At 41.0% G+C, this 19326-nt stretch overlaps 2 protein-coding genes across 6 annotated transcripts in view; one reads left to right on the top strand and one right to left on the bottom strand.

The window, feature by feature from the left end:
- Positions 1–2341, top strand: part of LOC121356695 (TGF-beta receptor type-2-like) — a 31452-nt gene extending 29111 nt beyond the window's left edge. Inside the window, exon 7 of the mRNA XM_041473387.1 lies at positions 695–2341. Within this exon, the coding sequence (XP_041329321.1) occupies positions 695–907 (213 nt within the window). The 3' untranslated portion in view covers positions 908–2341. The remainder of the gene's footprint in view (positions 1–694) is intronic.
- Positions 2342–4438: 2097 nt separating this feature from the next.
- The window catches only part of OSBPL11 (oxysterol binding protein like 11), a 39041-nt gene continuing 24153 nt past the window's right edge, over positions 4439–19326 (bottom strand). For all 5 annotated transcript variants that reach the window (XM_041473134.1, XM_041473138.1, XM_041473135.1 and 2 more), the window contains 7 exons: positions 17647–17792; positions 15526–15666; positions 13005–13503; positions 11416–11602; positions 8661–8843; positions 7491–7644; positions 4439–6115 (listed from right to left, as the gene is read on the bottom strand). In XM_041473134.1, the coding sequence (XP_041329068.1) occupies positions 6038–6115; positions 7491–7644; positions 8661–8843; positions 11416–11602; positions 13005–13503; positions 15526–15666; positions 17647–17792 (1388 nt within the window). In that variant the 3' untranslated portion in view covers positions 4439–6037. The remainder of the gene's footprint in view (positions 6116–7490; positions 7645–8660; positions 8844–11415; positions 11603–13004; positions 13504–15525; positions 15667–17646; positions 17793–19326) is intronic.

The raw sequence follows: 19326 nt of genomic DNA, 5'->3' as shown, positions 1-19326 counted from the left end.
CCCAGCTTTCTGGGAGATGTAAGCATTGTAGCTGAAAGGAACTCCATGTGATCTGGAGTAAACTGGGAAGCACCTCAACACTCTCAACCAAAACACTCTTTTGTGATAAGAGAACAATGTTCAGCTGCACACTGAAACGAGTGTTTGGCACAGCACACCCTTTCAGAATGCCGCTAAAACAAGAAGTCAGATGTAAGAAATTATTTTCAAACCTACCTTTGAAAAGCACCTCCTCCCCTCCCCAACCCCTCCCTCCAGGTGTAACAGGCAGGGTGCAGCTCAAACCCAGAGGCTGGGCTCAGCCAGCAGCCTACAATCACTGTCCACACCTCTCCTGTCTTTTAGGATTTTAGGGTGCTCTGATCCAAATGGGCAAGGCTGAGACAGGAAATAAATACAGGCTGGAAGGAAACAGGCTCTAAGTCTCACAGCCAACACAAGCTGGTTTCCAGAGAACATGGGGAATGTTTGGGAGCAGATGCTGTGAGAGCTGAGGCTGCTGCTCTAACACAAGCAGTGCCAGTGGAAGCATCAGCACTTCCACAACTTACCGAGGCTGATTCCTCTTGTGCTTAAGCTTGGCCAAAACCAGCCTTTACGCAGGAGGCTGTCAGAAGTCTGGTAAACCACTAAAACTGTGTTAGATGCTCTCCTTCCTGCCTTCTGATCCTAATTTCAGCCCTTCTAACTGCAGGGAATGCGCTTCCTGTGCGACACCATCACGGAGTGCTGGGACCACGACCCCGAGGCTCGGCTCACCGCCCACTGCGTGGCTGAGCGCTTCAACCTGATGGCACAGATGGATTGTGATGACATCCTCAACAACAACACGGACAATGAGGCCAGCAAAACAGCTTCTCCAGGTGGGGAGCTCCAGGACAGTGATGGGAGCAGAAATGTTCAGTGATGCAGCAGGCAAAAGTCCTCATCACGAGGAACAAGAGGATAAGGGAGAAGCATTTAGCTCATGGGGGAAAAAAACCCCACTGTTTTTCAAAATGGAACTAAGATCTAGTACATAAATTATTTATAAGATCTGTTTCCTCCCACAGATACAATGAACTGAGGAATCAATATTTTGGTTAAAGTGAAACATTATTATATGAACTTTGTACTTACTTAAAATGTATAATGATGCAAAGCATTCCTTTTATTATTTTTTAAAATAATAATGTTTAATCTTTTATTAATAAGCAGCTGAATTCCACGTCTATCTTTTTTAAGTCCTTCCATAGTGTCATCATGAGTTTCTTTTCTAGCTTATTCTGCAGTGATTAAAATTTTCTTCTTTTTAATGGCCTACACATACACACACAAAATCTGTTGTAGCAGGAAAAAAAGACATCATGAGACGTACCATACCCTCTGTGGAAGAAATGCTGACATCCAAGAAAATCACTCATGCAACATCGTCCAAAGAGCCACAATAATCCAGTTTGTAAAAGCCTTGATCCAATGCAACTCCAACATACCTTTGCTCACTGGGAATTCCTGGGCTGATAGTTCAGGTGGGTGTGTGAAGCTTCTTTGAGAGTGTAGACACGGCTGCCTCACCCTCAGAACTCTCCATGCAGGATCTCTAGACAAGCCTTTCCCCCATCAGACCAGTTTCCAGCCACCTCTAGCCAGATCTGTGCCACAGTAACAGCATCAGTCAACACAAGGGTGTTGGCCAATTCCTCTGGAAACTCTCACACCTCCCTGCTGGGTTACCCCACTGGGGAAACACGATCAGACTGAACTGAGACCTTTATCCCCATGATTACCAGATCAACCCAGGCTGCCTCCATTCTGGCCAGCAATTAAGGAAAGGTAAGTCACACCTTGCTCTGAACCCTGGTACTGTGCAAATCCCTCCACCCTTGGGAGCAAAGACCTCAGGTGCCCCTAAGTCCTGCAAGCCCATACCTGACACCTACACAGAGGTGTATTTTTTGGGATGCATCTGAGAGGAATACATTTCTTGCCATCACACAGCTGCATGGACCAGCCCAGAAAGAGGGGAAGGGAGCAAACCATGCACAGCCACAAGTTTTCTGCAGCTGAGGCTCCTCAATGTGGAGCAGGGACACAGATCTGCAGGGCTGGTTTGGCTCTCTTAAGTGCTCAGCTATGACATCACTAACCCATATAAAAACCTTTTCTTCTCTCTCTATTGTTTCCATCTCACTGGACTGTTTTTACAGCTGCTAAATTAAAAACCTGAAACAAATTGTCTCTAAACACTTCAAAGAAGGACAGAAGGAGAATGAATTAGGTTGCATCAAATCTGAATAACAAAAAATTTGCTTAGCTACCACTTATGTCATCTGCAACTGTGACCACACCTGTCATTCTCACTAATCTTCACCTGGTTGCTACCTCCTGACACCTTACAATTTTTCAAGTTAATCCTTTTCCCTTGAAGCACACCCTTCCCAGTTCCCCACAAATACATCTTTTCCAACCTACCTGACTTCAGCCTCATTTCTTTAATATATTAACCACTGCTCTAGCACAAGAGAAACAGAGCAGGGGACAGCTTTTCTGTCATGGAGATAAAAAACTACAGTAACACCAAACTCTCCCCTAGACTGTCCAATCTTGCATTCCCATAGTATTTTGTGCAGAATTTTCATACCAAGTTGTTTGAACACACTGATGAAAGTGTTCACCTGTTCTTCCACGCTCAAAAGGATTTAAAAGACACTCTGACCTGTTTTTCCCACAGGTGACAGGGACAGAGGGAGATCAGCTTGTGCAAACTAGACATTGAAGGCTGCATCTCTGAATCTGATGGCTGAAATCCAAATTCTCCTGGGAAGACAGATTTCATCCTAGGCTTGACACTTCATACTATAAATATGCTGAAAAACGTTTATCTTTTCCCCTACCCATTCCAAAGATTCCAAAATGTTGAACAACCCAATTTGCACAGTGCATTTTTTCCATAAAACACGAATCCATCAGGATTACACACCTGAATGCCTGTGTAAAACAGGGCTGACTTGTTGCACTGTTTTCTATGAGCAGCAGCAGGCTGCACAGCACCTCTAAAGACAGCCACTTATTTAAAATCCAAGATCTGTTTATGATTCAGGGAGCCCAAAACCACTGAGATCAATAAAAATTTTGCTCTTAACTTCAGTGGGGCCCGATCAAGCCAAGAAGACAGACGGTAACATAAGCCAATGTCCTACTTTGCCATGTTCCCTGTTGGAACACACTGTGGTTCTAGGAAGTATCTACACAGGAAGCAGCACTGAGCCCTTCCCTTTGCTCCAGAAGGTACAGGATGGAAACAACATCAGTTATGCAAGAGAATCAAATCTGGTCAGAGTTAAAAATACATCCATTACTCCACAGGGTGCTTGCCATTCTCAGAAGAATCACAATTACAATTTAAGCTGGATATTCAGTGGCTAGATTTTTTCTTTTTAAATGGTTTTCAACTATGTTCTTTGTCTCTAGAAGCAGAAATTTGCATCATAACTAAATCTGTATCAGGAACCATTCCAGTTCTCATGATCACTTGAGTAAAGGAAAGCTTTACCTTCTTTTTTTTTCCTAGAAACATCCCCATGTTAAAAGAAATCACTCCAAGGATTTTATCAAAGTATTTCTTCAGTATTTCGTCTATTTTTATACAACAAAATTAGTAACAGTGTAAAACCACAAACATGCCAGATGAGGAAGGAAGAGAAATTACTTGACTAATAGTATTATATAAGGAATACAAATGGGTTTATGGTCAACATGGGAGCTTTTCAGTCTTATTTACAGCCATCACCTTGACAAATCCCAAATCAAAATTTTAAGCTGACTTTAGAGTCTGAGTTGTAAGTCTGTATTTTACTTAGCTTAAGTTTGATCCCTGGAGTGTACTCAGCTGGAAAAGGTTTGGTTTTGCTCTGATCACTGCAATATTAAAAGCTGGGCCTCACACCACAGCCCTTGCTGTTCATTTAAAGCAAATGTGCCATGTGACATGGATAAAACAACTACAAAACATATAGAGTGCTAATCTGTTTCTCTACCAGCCCCATTTTGGTGCAGGTACTGATGAACCATGGAAGAATTTCACACATTGCCATCACAATTCCCACCCCAAATCCTGGAATTGGCCAAGGATGTGCCACAAATGTGCCACAGATCCAGAAACAAGGAGGAACTAATCCCACCATTTTAATTTTTATTTTTATTCCCGGTTAAGCATGAAAATGCCCAATGGATATCCAAAATTATCACAACAGGATGGTTGTATAGAATATCACAAACAAGACAAATAGGGCCTGAAACATTCTTCTGCTGGAGAATAGTTACCACTCAAGCACATAGTGCCAAAATATCCCACTTTTGGGACCAAGGAAAGCCCAGACAGATCTCCAGCATGAAAGAAAACAACCACCTACTCCTTCCTGGTCACCTGATCTCTAGGAAAGGAGACAGAACAAATGAATCATTTTGTAGCTTTATTATCCCCCCCCACTTCTCACAAACGGACTATGACTTGCATTGAGATCTCAGTGCATTTCACAGCAAAAAAAAAATGTACAAGAGGATCAAAACAGTTGTGCATAAACCCAACTCTTATTTTTTTTGCATGATTTTCAGTTTGTCTTGAAAGTTAACATGGTTATTTAAACCTTCTGATGCATTCTTACAATTGCATCTTCTCTATGGAAAACATCTTACCAGATCACACAGTTGTGAGTTTTTATGATGTTGGATCAGGTGCAGCCATTGCCATGGCTGGGAAGTGGCAGATAATGTTATATACACTGATTGGAAGACTACATCAGAAGAAAAAACAGATTAAGGCACCACTGTTGGAAAAATTAAGGTAGCTTGTAGTTACAACAATAACGAAAGCCATAGTAAGTACTATTCTTAATTGCCAGCAATTCTTAGATTTCAATAAAATAGTTATAAAAAGGAGAAAAAAAAAAAAAGTATGTTTGTACCTGAATACAGTTTCCTGATATCTGATTGCGTTTCAAATCAATACTCAGTCCTCAGCATAATCAGATGTTTGTTTGGGTTTTTTTATGGTAAGATGAAAAACCAGGACCTACAGTCCATGTATTCAAGGTCACATTTCACTGCTTTGTTCTGAATAACACCACAGGAGAAAAAACAAAACAACCCAAAGGACAGTTTGTAACACTGATACTTCATCTCTGAAACTATTAGATGGGAAGAGAAATTTAAATACAAAACTGTAGGTTTTCTGTTCGTTTTGAAAGCCTTAGTCCTCAGGAAGAGAAGTTGGAGGAGAAAAAACAGGCCAGATCTCATTATATTATAACTTGAGAAAAACCAGTCACTCAAAGAGATTTAATAAAATTAGAGTTGAAAAGTGTTCAAATTACTTTTCCAATTCAAGTCAACTATTTCAAGTATATTAAAACGTTTCAGAGGAAAAATTTCTCCATGGTTACATTTCTAATCGCTTTTATAAATCCATAAAAAAGAAAAGAAGTCTCTACGTACATCCCATATTCCTCCAATGCATGCACGCATTCTCTCCGAAGAAAAGGTCATCATGATCCAGTTGTTTCTTAATACTGATTTCAGGCACATCTTCCAAACACCCTTCCAGTTTTTGCCAAGAAGGTTAACTACTGGGCATAAAAGCAGCAATTTTCCGTTGCTGTTGTCTACATGTGTACTGAGGAGGTTTCAGTGATTAAAGAGCTTGACACAGATTCCAGAAGAGTTCCTATGTCACTCTAAAATCCAACAGGCTCCTTCTTCTCTCAGGCAGCTTTTGCAATCAGATCTACTTGGAAGAATCTTACACAATGCAGATAAAATCTCTTGGATCATACAAAAAAACAAGTTGGTTGAATGTACCTGGCAGGTTTGTCTCTACAACTTGGATTTTTACCTTTTTTTTTTTAAATAGCTTTAAAGTGCCCTAGTATAGTTATTTCTTTATGCTCATTTAAACTTGCACAATTACATAAAAAGGGGACACTCAGTGTGATTACTGTGTTCTGAGAGACAGAGGAAAAGGAGAGTAAAACCAGAAAACTCATCTTAAAGCAGCTTTTTTCTAGTTACTGTCTGTTTGTTGAGTTTGTGCAGCAGAGACTGTTTTCCAGAGGGGTTTATGGTAAACCCAGCCATCTCCCTGCAATTAAAAGAGAAAGTATGGTTATCATAAAGACACTGCCTTGGAGAACTGCCTTCACACAACTGTGAGACTGACGGCTGTGAACAGCAGAGGGACAGAGCTGGTATGTTTAACTCCTGCAGACTGAGGCACAGAGGTCAGCACTGCAGGCTGCTCACACACAGCAGGCTCCAACCAGCCCCCGGCCCTCTGGGACCAGGCTGCACTTGTAATTAACCCAGTCAAACAGCCACTCTTCTCAACTGTGTGATCCAAATCACCTTCAGAAGCCAAATAAGCAGCCAGCAGAGAGGCAGCTAGCCAGGATTATCAGCTCTACCTCAGCCCAACTGCTTACCTGGAAATGCAGTTCTCAGGATCACATTTAAATGTTCCCTGAGTACATCTGTATCCTGGATCAGCAACAGAATTTCATCTTCTGCAAATCTAACAATACTAACAATACAACTATCTAACTTTGAGCTAATCATGCTAACACAGCTTTAGAGAACAAAAACCTTCAAGAGAGCTATTCCTGAACTTGACAAAACAAACCTGGAATACATCCAAGAGAGAGAAACCTTTTAGCCTATAATAATAAACCCTTATTAGATCACAGCTATGGGAAGAAGAGGGGGAATTACATTACTGCAGTGTAACAGATAAAAGCTTTCACTGTAAGGAGAATCTAAACTACTACAGCATTCATTTTACTTAAGAACTCTCCTGTTGCAAAGGGCTCAGCAAAGATCTCTACACAAGGAAGGTCTCATCACATGGAGCACAAGAAAAGCCTATTCCAAAGTTATCATACCAGCATTCCGCAATCCTCCTGGGCAGGCTGCACTTACCCTTGTTGCAAGTCTTACTATATTATTACTACTACTATTACTGAAGTACAGGTTAAGACACTGAACAAATAAGCTTTATCCAAAATGTAACATAGAAGAACAAAAAAAGTGGTAAGCTGAGAATGAACTCACATTCCTTCTTGCTAACAATAATATCTTGGGTACATAAACACACAACCTCAGCAAAATTAGTACTACTGATTATTTTCTTTGGGTATTTACTGTTACAGTCTGCTCACATGTGTTTACACAAAACTATTTTCCATGTGATATTAAGGAAGTGCTTGGTAAAAGAAATGGGACCAGGAAACTGGAAAACATTTTCATGCAAGATCCAAGCATTTACAATGTGGAGAATGAAGTCACACCTTTACAGCTTAGGAATTCTTATGTCATCTTACTCCTGGATCCCACAAAGCTAAACTCTAAGATCTAAGGCCAAATACTCTATTCTGATAGGACACAGATCCATATGTGCCCCTGTTTGCATAACAGCTCTGCTTCTACCCTCATCAATAGCAGGTGACTGCTTGGAAACTTACATCTTTAAGGAAGTATTTAGTACACCAAGGTGTTTCTGTTTCAGCACGAAGTCTCTCTTCGTTCCTCTGCCGTTCTTCCAGGGCTCGCTTGTGCTCTGTAGCCTTATCGATGTCTCCATCCCGCAGAGACTCCGTCACATGCTGCCACAGCCTCCTACAAAATAAACTGGTAACTGGGCTGTTCCAAAGTCACCTCCCAGCCAGCCACCTCAAACTGCAAGTTCACTGTGGAACAGCAGCTCTCTCTCCACTTACACATAACAAACTACTGTATTTGTGGGGTTCCCAGACCAAGGAAGGAATGATGAATCTGACTCCATGCTCTCAGAAGGCCAATCTACCATCTTATGATACTATATTATATTAAAGAACACCAAACTATACTGTACTAAAGAATACTTACAGAAGACTAAAGAGATAATAATGAAACTCGTGACTCTCCAGAGTCCAACACAGCTTGACCACAATTGACCAATAAGTCAAAACAATTCACATGAAACCAATGAAACAATCACCTGTTGGATAAACAATCTCCAACCACATTCCAAAGCAGCAAAACACAGAGAAGCAATGAGATAATTGTTTTCCTTTTTCTCTGAGGCTTCTCAGCTTCCCAGGAGTAAAATCCTGGGCGAAGGGATTTTTCCAGAAAAATATGACTGTGACAACAAACTAGCCCAGGTCAGAGCACTGCAGTGCAGGTGAGGGCTCATGGCCAAGTCTGAGACCTACATCAGCAACTGGGAGCAGGTAGGAAGGGCTCTGAGGTTCTGGCAGTGCCAATCTAATGTCTGTTTGCAAACTCTTTAAAGCTGCTATTGGAAGCGTTATTCAACAGGCAGCTTCTTGTGAAGATGTCAGGAGCTGCGCTGCTGTGTAGCTGATGGGTAAAACCAAAACTAATAGGGAGATTCTATTCTCTGGTAAGCACTTCATGAACTCAAAAAACCCCCTCTGTTCATAAACAGGAGGCAAAATAAACAACCATGTGCCTGCACTAGAGTTTTTCAGTTTTTTTTCCTCTTGATTTTTATTTTTCGAAAACATAAAAAAATTTCAATGACTGCTGCTAAGCACCATCCACAAATTTTTATTTGCAGCTTTTCCTAAGGCACTCACCAGAACTGCTTAGGACAAAAAGGGTTAGACAAGAGCAAACACATACTCTACCTAGATTCAAAGGGGCCTTGCTTCTCCAGGGGCCGGACTCGTTTTCTTGTCACAGAGAGCTTTGTCAAGTCCACATATTTGGTCTCCCCGTTGCTGTAGGTGAACTCCAGCACGCTGTTCCACTCCCCCTGCACTCTGCACACCACCGTGTTCGTTATGTTCTGCTTCACTTCACCTGTGACTCTAAGAAAGAAATTTATTTTTAAAAAGCCATGGCTGAAGAAACCTGAGGACTGTTCCTTGCATAATCACTCAATCCTGAATGAGTTTGCAAACTTGTCACACTGCCTTGAAGAATGTTAGTTATTTGAATTGCATTTGTGTGGAGAAGCTCAAAGAGCAAAGTGACTTTCGCTCACTGCTCTAGTTCTCTTCATGTTACCCAGGAAACTCCATTTTGGCTTCAGCTTGTTTCAAGCCTCTTCAGGAAATTGAAAATGAAAAAGAAACTTACACAGGCTGATTCACATAGAACAAGCAGTTGATAATTTCCACTTGGAAGTATCACATCAGCTACATATCTCAGACTTAAAAAATTAAAACTAAACTTTCTAGCAAGAATTTATCTCACTATCTGCTGGCATTTCATCTCACATCTTTACATTTCAACCTTCTCCTTATGTAGGTGGTCTCATTTTCATGTTGCTCACATAAGCAGCAGACACACAAAGGCAGAAGCAAGGTAGGAAACTAGGAATCAGGAGAACTGCTTTTGTTCCCTGTCTCTTCCACAGAAACCTCTGCCAATAACAAGATAAGAAAAGTGTCTAACATGCAGTGTTTCATTCAAAGTGTTGCATAATGCTCAAGTGCCACTATAATTACACACCTTGATGCATATTTTTCTTCTCATCATCTTCAAGACCTGTATAAAGACCTCCTGACATCAACTTCATCCTGACCCAGTTTTTGAGCATTGCTTGGCAAGCAAATTGCCAGTCTCAATCAGAACTTTTCTCCTACAAACAAATAAAAGGGTCTGTGCACCATGCAAACCAGACTTGAAAGATTCTCACTTGTAAGGTGCTGCAGGATTCACAAGGATACTACCTCTAGCTCCAATTAAACTGCAGTTACCTGTACATAACCTCCCTAAAACTCACCACTTTCCAGCCCTCCTGCATTTCATCAGTGCCCACACAAAGCACAGGCTACTTCCACTGTGTGCAGCTGAGGACAGCTAACTTGCACACCACCAGCTTGCTCTGATGTCCTTGGAACAACTGCATCCCACATAGTGGAAAGCAGCACTTCTGTGCTCCCACCTTGCCTGGTGCCACACTCAGAGCAAATGGGAGCACAGGACACAAGTGCCACTTCCCTTCTTCCACACGCACTGGTCACTTCCCACTGTGACTGCACCTAGCCATCCTCCCCAGTTGTATCATCAAAATAGAGAAATTTATCTCTCAAGCAATGAAATGAGCATCACAGGTCAGAGCTCCCAGCACAGGGATACTGGATGCCAGCCAAAGCAGACCTGCAGGGAATCTCCAGGGCAAGGGGGAAGGCTCACAGCCAGCTCACAGCAGGAGGCAGCTGGTAAGACTTCTGTCATACCATGGTCCAGCAGCTCAAACCAAAATTAACCTCATGAGAAATATCTTTAAAAACCCACACTGATAAGTATATGCTGCTTACAGAGTTTTCTATTACAAAAACTTAAGATTTGTTGAAAAAAACCATGAGAAATAAAAGCACATTTACAATATTTTTTTTCTCAGTGGAAATAAAGAAGCACTAACAATTACTGAAAACAGCAGAAAAAGTGGCTGACAAGCAAGCAGCCTTAATTTTGTGCTGCTTCTCATCCTGGGACTTCCACACCTCAAAGCTCTTACACATGGTGGGCTCCCTGTCCTGCTCCCAAGAGATCTCCGAAAGCCTGAATCCACAGGATGCCAGAAGCCTGGTCAGATTCTGCAGTTACTTCTTCACAACTTTAACAGCTTGATTTTTTCCAAGCATTGTGCTGTAATAAGACAATACTGACATCCAGTATTTTAATATAATTCTCAAAATTACTCCCTCTTCTCAGCTGAAAGTAAATAGAGTTATATCCCTCACTACTGAGGTGCAATATTGAACTGCTCCATTAAACTCTGTGTATTTCTCCAGATTGCATTGCTCTGACACACAACCACTGCCAGCACTGCAGACCACAGTATCTGCCCCAATCTGCACTAGTGATAAAAAACTGCTGGCACTTATGTGTAATCTTGGCACGACTGACACATGTCTAGCTGTCCATTATCATTATTCTCTATTTCATCCAGCTAAAAAGGTACAGGACCAAGGAGCCAACATCCAGCTGAGGCCTAACAACAAGGGCCACTCTGCAAAAAAATCCATACCATTGCCATAGCAACTCCTGTGCGCTCTGAGTAACCATGACAACACTGCTGCTTCCCATCAAGAGATTCTTTTGGCAATGTCCAATCATCACCATGTCAAATTTTCAATAGTTACACTACCTTGAACAGATCTCTCTTTAAAAAGCCTCTATATCTGTGACTAACTTCAGAGAGACAAATAACAAAACAGTTTCCAAATTAAATCACTGAAGTAAAGCTACATCCTCTAACTTATCTTTTATGACACAAGAGTAGCTCTTGCAAAGCGCAAGATACATCATGAGCCATGCAAAAAAACCCCAAACCATTTGTCAACTTCAAACAGCACCAAGTGAAACAAAATTACATGTAAGCTTCAAAAGTGAGATCAGTCTCATTTCAAACAAACAAAATATTCTCACCGATGCAACTTGCCACCGTAGAAGGGCTTGGTATGAAAGTTAATACTGGCAGAATACCCGGTTTTTGCACAGTTAATGTTGACTTTTCCTCCCAGCTCTACCCAAGGAACAGTTAAAATTGAGCGGGCATATGCACAGGGCAGAGAGAAGGTGTATTCTTCCCCGTGTTCCAAGAGATGTAGGACACCTGTGTGAAGAAATACAAGAATCTGTAAGCCAGTACCATTGCAGAAAAGGCCAAACAAGCTGTTGAAACAAACAGGCAATATTACATCTGGCTACTTTTCCTCATACAAAAAAAAAGAAAATTAAAAAACTGACATTTATTAGATTCTAGAGACAAACGTTTTTACTAACATATTACTAACTTGAGTAATGTGCATTTAAGTGTCTTTTGGGAAAAGACAGTTATGTTAATAATACTGCTCCATGAAGTACAATCCCATGCTGTGCACACACTTTTCAGTAGTGCATGTAAGGGCTGGCCACTCTCCTATGATGGCTCTGGGGCACAGCAAGACTTACACTGACAAAAGGAAATAACAAAAGAATTTCCTGAACTGCAGATCCTGAGGAAGGCTAATACTCCTGCTTTCCCTTTCTATAATACATCTTACCCAATCTGAAGGCAGGAAGCAGAGACAATTCTCCTTACTGCACCTCTCTGCCAAGATAAACCCAACTCCTTCCTGACAGCAACCTTTCCAATAAATGCCAAGAATCTCATTAAATACTAGAATTTTTATTTTGGTTTTAAGATTAGTGGGTTTGATTCCTATAAAGAAATCAAAAGCACAAGATCTCCCTCTTACCCTTACAAGAAAACAGACAACACCTAACTGCTCCCACACCTTGAAGCACAGTACCCCTGGCTGTCTGACATCAGCACAAACAACATGGGAAATTCTGAAAAAAGTTATGACTTGAGAAAGGTACTACAAGAGATATCAACTTCAGAAATTACCTGTACAGCCAAAGATGTACCTTTCACATACCCTAGCATTTCCTTGGTCATTCCCTTGTCCAGAGTGTAGTTTATATGCAAGTGCCTGGAATCCCCAGGTATTGGACAAAATACACAGGGGGGACAGAGTGGGAAAGGCTGTCTCATCCTGTTCAGTAAATACTAATCACTAAAGGAAAATTGCAATGTGAGGGCAGTTATCCTTCTCTGTCCCTAAAGGATCCAACTTTTCTAGTTAAAGAAAATCAAAATGTGCATAGGAATATTAAGTACAATATAGAGAAATGCAACAACAATTCTATTTAATAAATGTCTGATGCAAATAAATTCATAAATATCAGTTTACATCACAGTAACTGACCTTTGGCTTAAAAGGCAACATTTTATTTCCAAATATAATCCTGATTTTTGGCAAAGCATAAACTTTCTATTTTTTCCTCCCATATGAAAATTTGCTGTATACAGTGACAAATTGTATCTTTTGAAAATAACATCAAATTTGATATCAAATTTGATATTTTAACAAACAAAATTGTTAAAATTTTATTTAACAACACTCACATTGCTAACAAATTTATATTTTAACAACCTTCTAAAACAAACAAAGGACAGAATTCACACTTACCCTCGCCAACCATTGTCACTCCTATTGACATTCCTAGGAATTTACTTTTTGTCCAGACGTGGGCGTTGACACACATGTTCCTCTCCACACACTCAGCATAAAACCCTGAGACAGGGGGATGATGGGACACTTGCTCAGCTACAAATTTCACCGTGTAACAGTCCGGCTCCGCTCGCCCTTCCGGATCTTTAGGCAGAGTTACTTGCTCCGAGGGGGAGTGAGCAGAGGAGTTGGTGCCCACATCGGTGGCCACGCTGCTCTTGGGCATCCTCCAGGAGCAGTGGAAGGTCTCCCCGATGATGGGGTTGTAGGGTTTCTTGGCAATGGCTCCCTTGCGGCCCTCGTGGAAGGAGGTGAGGTAATACTCCACGAAGCGGATCATCCGCTCCTCGGGGCTGCTGCCGTTCGTGATGGCGAGGAAGAGATCGGGGTGGGACATGAAGTCCGCGTACATCTCCAGCAACGACCGCTTCTCTAGAATGAATGTGGGAAGAACCACCTGGAAATAACAGAAAGGCCATAAGCCAAAAGCCTCTAGTAAGGAAAACAGAGACAGGCGTTTTATAAGAGAAGTCCTTGGGAGGAGGATTCTGTCCTGCCTGGGACACCACACTTTCAGAGTGCACTATCTTGTTCCTCTTGTAAGATGCGAGCAAAATACAGTGATCTGAAGTTCCAGAAAACAATTTACAAGAAGAGAAAAGCCCAGTGAGTACAAGTAGGACTAAAACATAGAAAGGAACTGAGCATCAGGTAAAAATACCCAAAGACATGAAAGAGCTGCAAAGAGATAATGTTTCCCATATACCCGTGAAAGAGAAAACAAGCACGAGGGAACTCAAACTGCAGCAAAGAAGGTTCAGAGCAGAAGTTAGGAAAGGTATGGTCTAATGGAGAGGAAAGCTGGGAAGCTATGCCAGCTCTGGAGAGCTTGCAGAATCTCTCTCCACAAAGCAACTGGGACAATGCATGAGAAGCAGCATAGGATGGGTTGATCCTGTGCCTCTGAGCAGAGGTACTTATACTTTCACAGTTTCACTCAACACAAACCAGCAATCCTGTCCTTCCTGAGCCAAGGGCAATTCCCTAGAGTGAAAAACTATGGATATAAGCAGTGTTTTCCTTCTCTGCAGTAGGAACAAGCCTCACATAGCTAAACTTACATAACTGACATTACTAACTGTTGCAAACAGCAACACACAGTATCTCAACCATGGGGTCAAGACAATCCATTGAAATCAGATTTAAAGCCACTTAAATCTCTTTTTCAAAGAAAAAAAGCACAAACCTGAGACTTAATATGACATTCAAGTTAAACTGAGATCACTTGCCATGTTGTTGCAACACTAACCTTGAGTATTAAGTGGCTTTTCACTTCAGTACCCTGATATTGAGCTAAGTACAATTCTAACAACTTCATTACCTGTTTTGAAGTCAGGTTTGTCCACTTCAGCGCTTTGCCTCCTCTGAAATACACACAAGTCTCCCCACACAACCAAAAGTCACAACTGGGAAACAGGCTCAACCATTTGTTTCAACTAAGAGCAGAAGATACACTGAAGATTGGATTTTAGGGTAAGTGACAGAGTGACTTCATCAGATCCTCATTAATCAGCAGGGGGTTTATGTCTGACCCACAGAAAGAAGGCCCCAGGTTCAAACCATCTTTTTGTTTTCCTTCTCAAGTTCTGAAACATAAGCTGCACAATACAAGTGTTTCTAGGGGCTATGTAGCTAGTGCTCAAAAAACATAGGTTTAAAAACCCCCCAATAAACCATAACTCTGAAACAGAGTGTTTTCCTCATTCCATGCTACTGAAAAATCAATTTTTTATTTCAAAGTGCCTAGCGCTTATGGAAAGAAGTCTTTACAGAAAAGAATTGAACATAAGCTGGTAGCAGCCTGATTTTCCCAGATTTGCTGCCCAAGTTGTCTAACAGCACCTGAGTGTTAATTTTTCCAAGCTGCTTGCTTTTGAGATCTGCACTCAAGTGTTAAATCCAGTTCCCTCCAGTGTAACTTTGTTCTTGCCTGCTTGTGAGCAAACACAGAAATGAGAATAGCAAAGAGGCTTAAACAGGCATCTAAAGATAGGTAAGGGGGAACCAAAAGAAAACTTCTTTTCAGAAGCAGCATGGACACACATGTAGGGTTACACATGTTGTGTGAAAAAGCATTATCAAGATAGAAAAGACATCATGGAAAGAAAGCAGAAAGAAAAATATGAGAAGGCTGAAGAAAACAGCATGAAAAGACTAGGGTTCAAACACTGGAAAGAAGACAGGCTATTACAGGAAAGGCAACAAAAGCACAGTAGAAAATACAAAGAGAAGGTAATAGAAAAGAGAGAGTCAGCATGTTTCACCTAAACCTGCCTCAGTGTGGGACATCAGATATTGGGACCTGATGATTTTACTGGCCACAATTTCAAACTAAACTCAATACTGTTCAATACAGGAGCTGAGTTTTAAATGACACTTCACTTTTACTGCAGCCAATTTTCACGCTTCAGTTACTTACTCTTGTTAAGTCCATGCCAAGTTTCAGCTGAGACAAAAGATGCAAGATAACGCTGCGCTGCTCTTCCACTGCTCCTAGGTCATCTTCTTTATCATCACAGATATCCTCCAGCTCCTCATCTGGATTTATTTCTTCAGGTTCCTGGAATAAGACCCATAAACTTTGCTCAAAGATGTAACTGGCCAGAGAGTATTCAAAAAGGACTTCATATTGTATTTAACTGCCCATGTATGAAAAAAGACTAAAACCCCTGCAGAGAGCTACACAATGGAATCTACTCCCAAGATAAACAGCTGAAGAATTTGAATGGATATGAAGATAACTCAGTGCAGATTCCATCTGGAAGATTCAGGCTCAAATTTCCCACCCTCTCTCATATGGGTCATGGAAAAAAGAAAAAAGCTTAAAAGAAATTACTGTAAGTTTTGCAAGTTCGCAGAATGTCAAGCATGTAACACACACACAGAAACATCAAACCAAAAGCTAGCAGCAATTCCAACCACCTCAGTAACCCCCTCCACCTCCACACTACTCCAGCCTTTCCAGTGTTGCCTTCAGAACTCCAAAGGCTGTATCAGACCATAGTTCTGAGTTCCCTGACTACCATCCTGCCTGGTATCTACAAGCTGTGCTGCACAAGCACTATCATGTTGCAATGAGGGCAAATATGTAACAGTGAAAGAAAAAAAAGTAACTTGGAGCAGTGTCAATAAAATAACAAAACCCCAGGCATACACACGCACTGCAGGTGCCCCTATCTGTTCAACTAAAGCAGACAGATTAGAAATTATATCTGCACTGTTCTAACAACCACCACAGCACAAGCAAAAAGCCAAACACTCCAGGCAGGAGGGACGCTGGCACTGCTAGGGCTCTGAGCTGCATCCTCCTGGGACAAACAGCTGGAGGCAGGCAAATGCAGAGGGGACAGGCACTGAATGCCATGGGAAGGCGGCAATATGCCTTTGCCAAGCAAAGCCTTTGTCCTGGTGCAGCTGCCCTGGCTCAAGGCAAATTTATCAACACTCAACCACCAAAAACAGGGGGCCAAGCCCTCACATGGGGCTCAAATCCTGATGACAAGTGCAGTATCACACAGGTGACTCCTTTCCAAGAATGCTATGCTGTTCTGCTCTCAGAAATAAGGGAGTTGAAAATACCTGTGGGGAGTGATAACAGCTGTCATACCTCAGATACATTAAGTACTCAACTGTGACTACCTTAATTACTGAAAGGAAGGAATTAAGTGATTTAGTTGAAAGCTCCTAGTTTTGTTTCATCTCTTCTTTTTTTAGCTTAATAGTAACTACTCTGACCCACTTAAAAATCTATAAACTATAGCAATTGAAAAAAATCCTTTCCATTTTGATTTTGCTCTAAGACAGCCCAGTGCTATTGTAGAGACATAAAACAGCACATTATCTTTTCACAGTTACACAGTCTCAGCCAAACAACTGTGTGAAACCAACTAGCATAAAGAGGATGTAATTATGATTTTCTAGCTTAGTTAGGAAAACATGTTCTTCATCATAATCCCTGCTGGTTTTTCACTTCAGTGTTTTGCAATTCAAATCCATTTTGTCAGTTATAATGATACAGACTGTAGCTGAAAATGATACAGACTGTAACTGTATTTCAAATGCATTAAGCCACCCTGCAGTCAAATGATGAGAGTTGCTCAGATTAAGAAAAACAGATGCAACAAGACCTAGAAAAGAAAGGGAAATGTAATAGCTGAAGACCAGCAATTTTGTCTTTTGTCTGCTTAGGCAGTTCTTCTTGGGCTTATTTTGAGAGTGTCACGTATTTTATTTAGGCAGTATTCCCTTGCAGTTTATCTAAAACAAGTAAATAATGAAGTGCAAAAACCCTATTTCATTGCTTTGCATTACCATTCCAACTGGCTCACTCCACTTGACAACAAGTTACATAAAGCAGCAAAAATTTGTCGAATAAACAAGGTAGAGAGTTTCACTTACTGCAACTGTCCTCACTCCTCCTCCTACACAACTAATCATGAGAATAACTGTTGTTAAATCACTTCCACATAATATGATTGAAACATTTACAGGTATTCCTCTGAATAATCCCCCGCAGAAATGGGATGTCACATTACCTTACCCTTGTTAGCTGGCAGGGCTCTGCAATGGACTGCTCTTCTCTGACAGATGCTGGCTTGTTTATCTCTGCTGGGAAATTCTGAGCTGCTCCATTTTTGAAGTGGTTTGCCAGGGAGATCTTCGGTTCCAACCAACTGATTGTCGTTCCTGAAGCAAAGGAAAGTTTGCGCTGAAGCTTGCTCATCCTCTGCAAGGTCAGTAAATAGCAGTTTCCAACAAGAGAACTGTTTCTTATGGAATAAGCCGAAAGCAGCCAATTCCTTCCTCCTGCAGCCAATGCCTCCAGCAGCCACGAAACAAAGGTGGTGCAATGAGACACCACCTTCAGTGATCATTAGCACAAACACTGGGATTGGCGAGCTGTAATACATGCAGCTTGGACTGGAGAAACTAGTTGGTGTCATGAAAGGTGTAATCAGACACTACAGGAGGAGCCCAGTATCATGGGAATGTTAAGCAGCACTTACACTTCTCTTTAGCTAGTACCAAAATTAAAAACAGCTTTCCACTTATCAGCTTCTAAAACCCAGCTCTGTTCTAGACTAAAAAGACCTAAAGCAGAAGTTTTGTTGCCACTGATTTCTCTGGAGAGGGTGTTTGTCTTTTCTCAGCTGTAGAGAAGGCAGGCACACACTGTTGAATAAATAATAGCTGTCAAAAAAAAAAAAAAGAAAAAAACAAACCTGCAGGGTTTGGAAAGCTATTACCCACCTGATGATTCCAGCATCTCTAGTTACTCCCACTTAATTTATCAGAACGGGTAGAGTTGCTCATTAATTATATAAATGTTCCATTCTTTTTCAAAGGGCAATAAATGTACAGGTGATTCCAATCAGTTTTTACTGAAGAATACACAAACTGACAAACCATCTTGGCTGGGTTGCAAACACAAATTATTAAGAAACCTGAATTTCTACCACCAGATAGCAGTTCCCCGTGCTATACTAAGACATCTATACTACAGTGTCTGTTGTCTCCTCCCATATGATACACAATCCTTTCTTTCCAGACCCCTGTTACCTGCAACTAGGTCACATCCTCAACCAAAACAGGCAGAGTAAGCTTAATTCAGACAAACAGCAGCATTTCCACCAGGAAAATAAAGGAAAAAATTCCAGCTTTGCTATTTGAGACAAGCTAAGCTTTCCATAACCAGGCAGCTTATTTTCATCATCCATTACTCATTAATCCACTATATCATAAGAAACAAGAATTCCTGACCACACTAAATTAAAGCTATTTAAACAGAAGTTTCAAAGAAGTCAAAAAATAAGATGTTCAGAATGTTGCTATCATACCTTTTTGAAAAGGTTTTACTTGTCTTAAAAACCTCTCCATGACATCTACTTTCTAAGCTGCAATTTTCAACACACTAATCTCTAACTGCACGTTCTAGGCTGCTTTTCATCCACACTCTCTGCCTCTGTATTAGCTTGAATTTACCCAATAGCTTCCCTTTAATATTTTCTATCATCTACACCTAAAATAACCTTATTTATTATATTTTCTGTTTATTTTTTGCTGTTAAGAGGGTCTTATTGAAAGATTTGAGCTGCTACCTGTGCCTTAATCCTTGCAAATGGACAAGATACCACCTTAAGACTTCTCTTCCACTGGGAAAGCATATACAAATCTGATGTCAGCTATTTTGCATAGGCACAAGCCATTCTCCTTACTTGTG

This window comes from Pyrgilauda ruficollis, unplaced genomic scaffold (genome assembly GCF_017590135.1).
Source record: "Pyrgilauda ruficollis isolate IOZ18807 unplaced genomic scaffold, ASM1759013v1 scaffold3, whole genome shotgun sequence".
NCBI lineage: Eukaryota > Metazoa > Chordata > Aves > Passeriformes > Passeridae > Pyrgilauda > Pyrgilauda ruficollis.
This window is presented reverse-complemented; position numbering and strand designations above follow the sequence as displayed.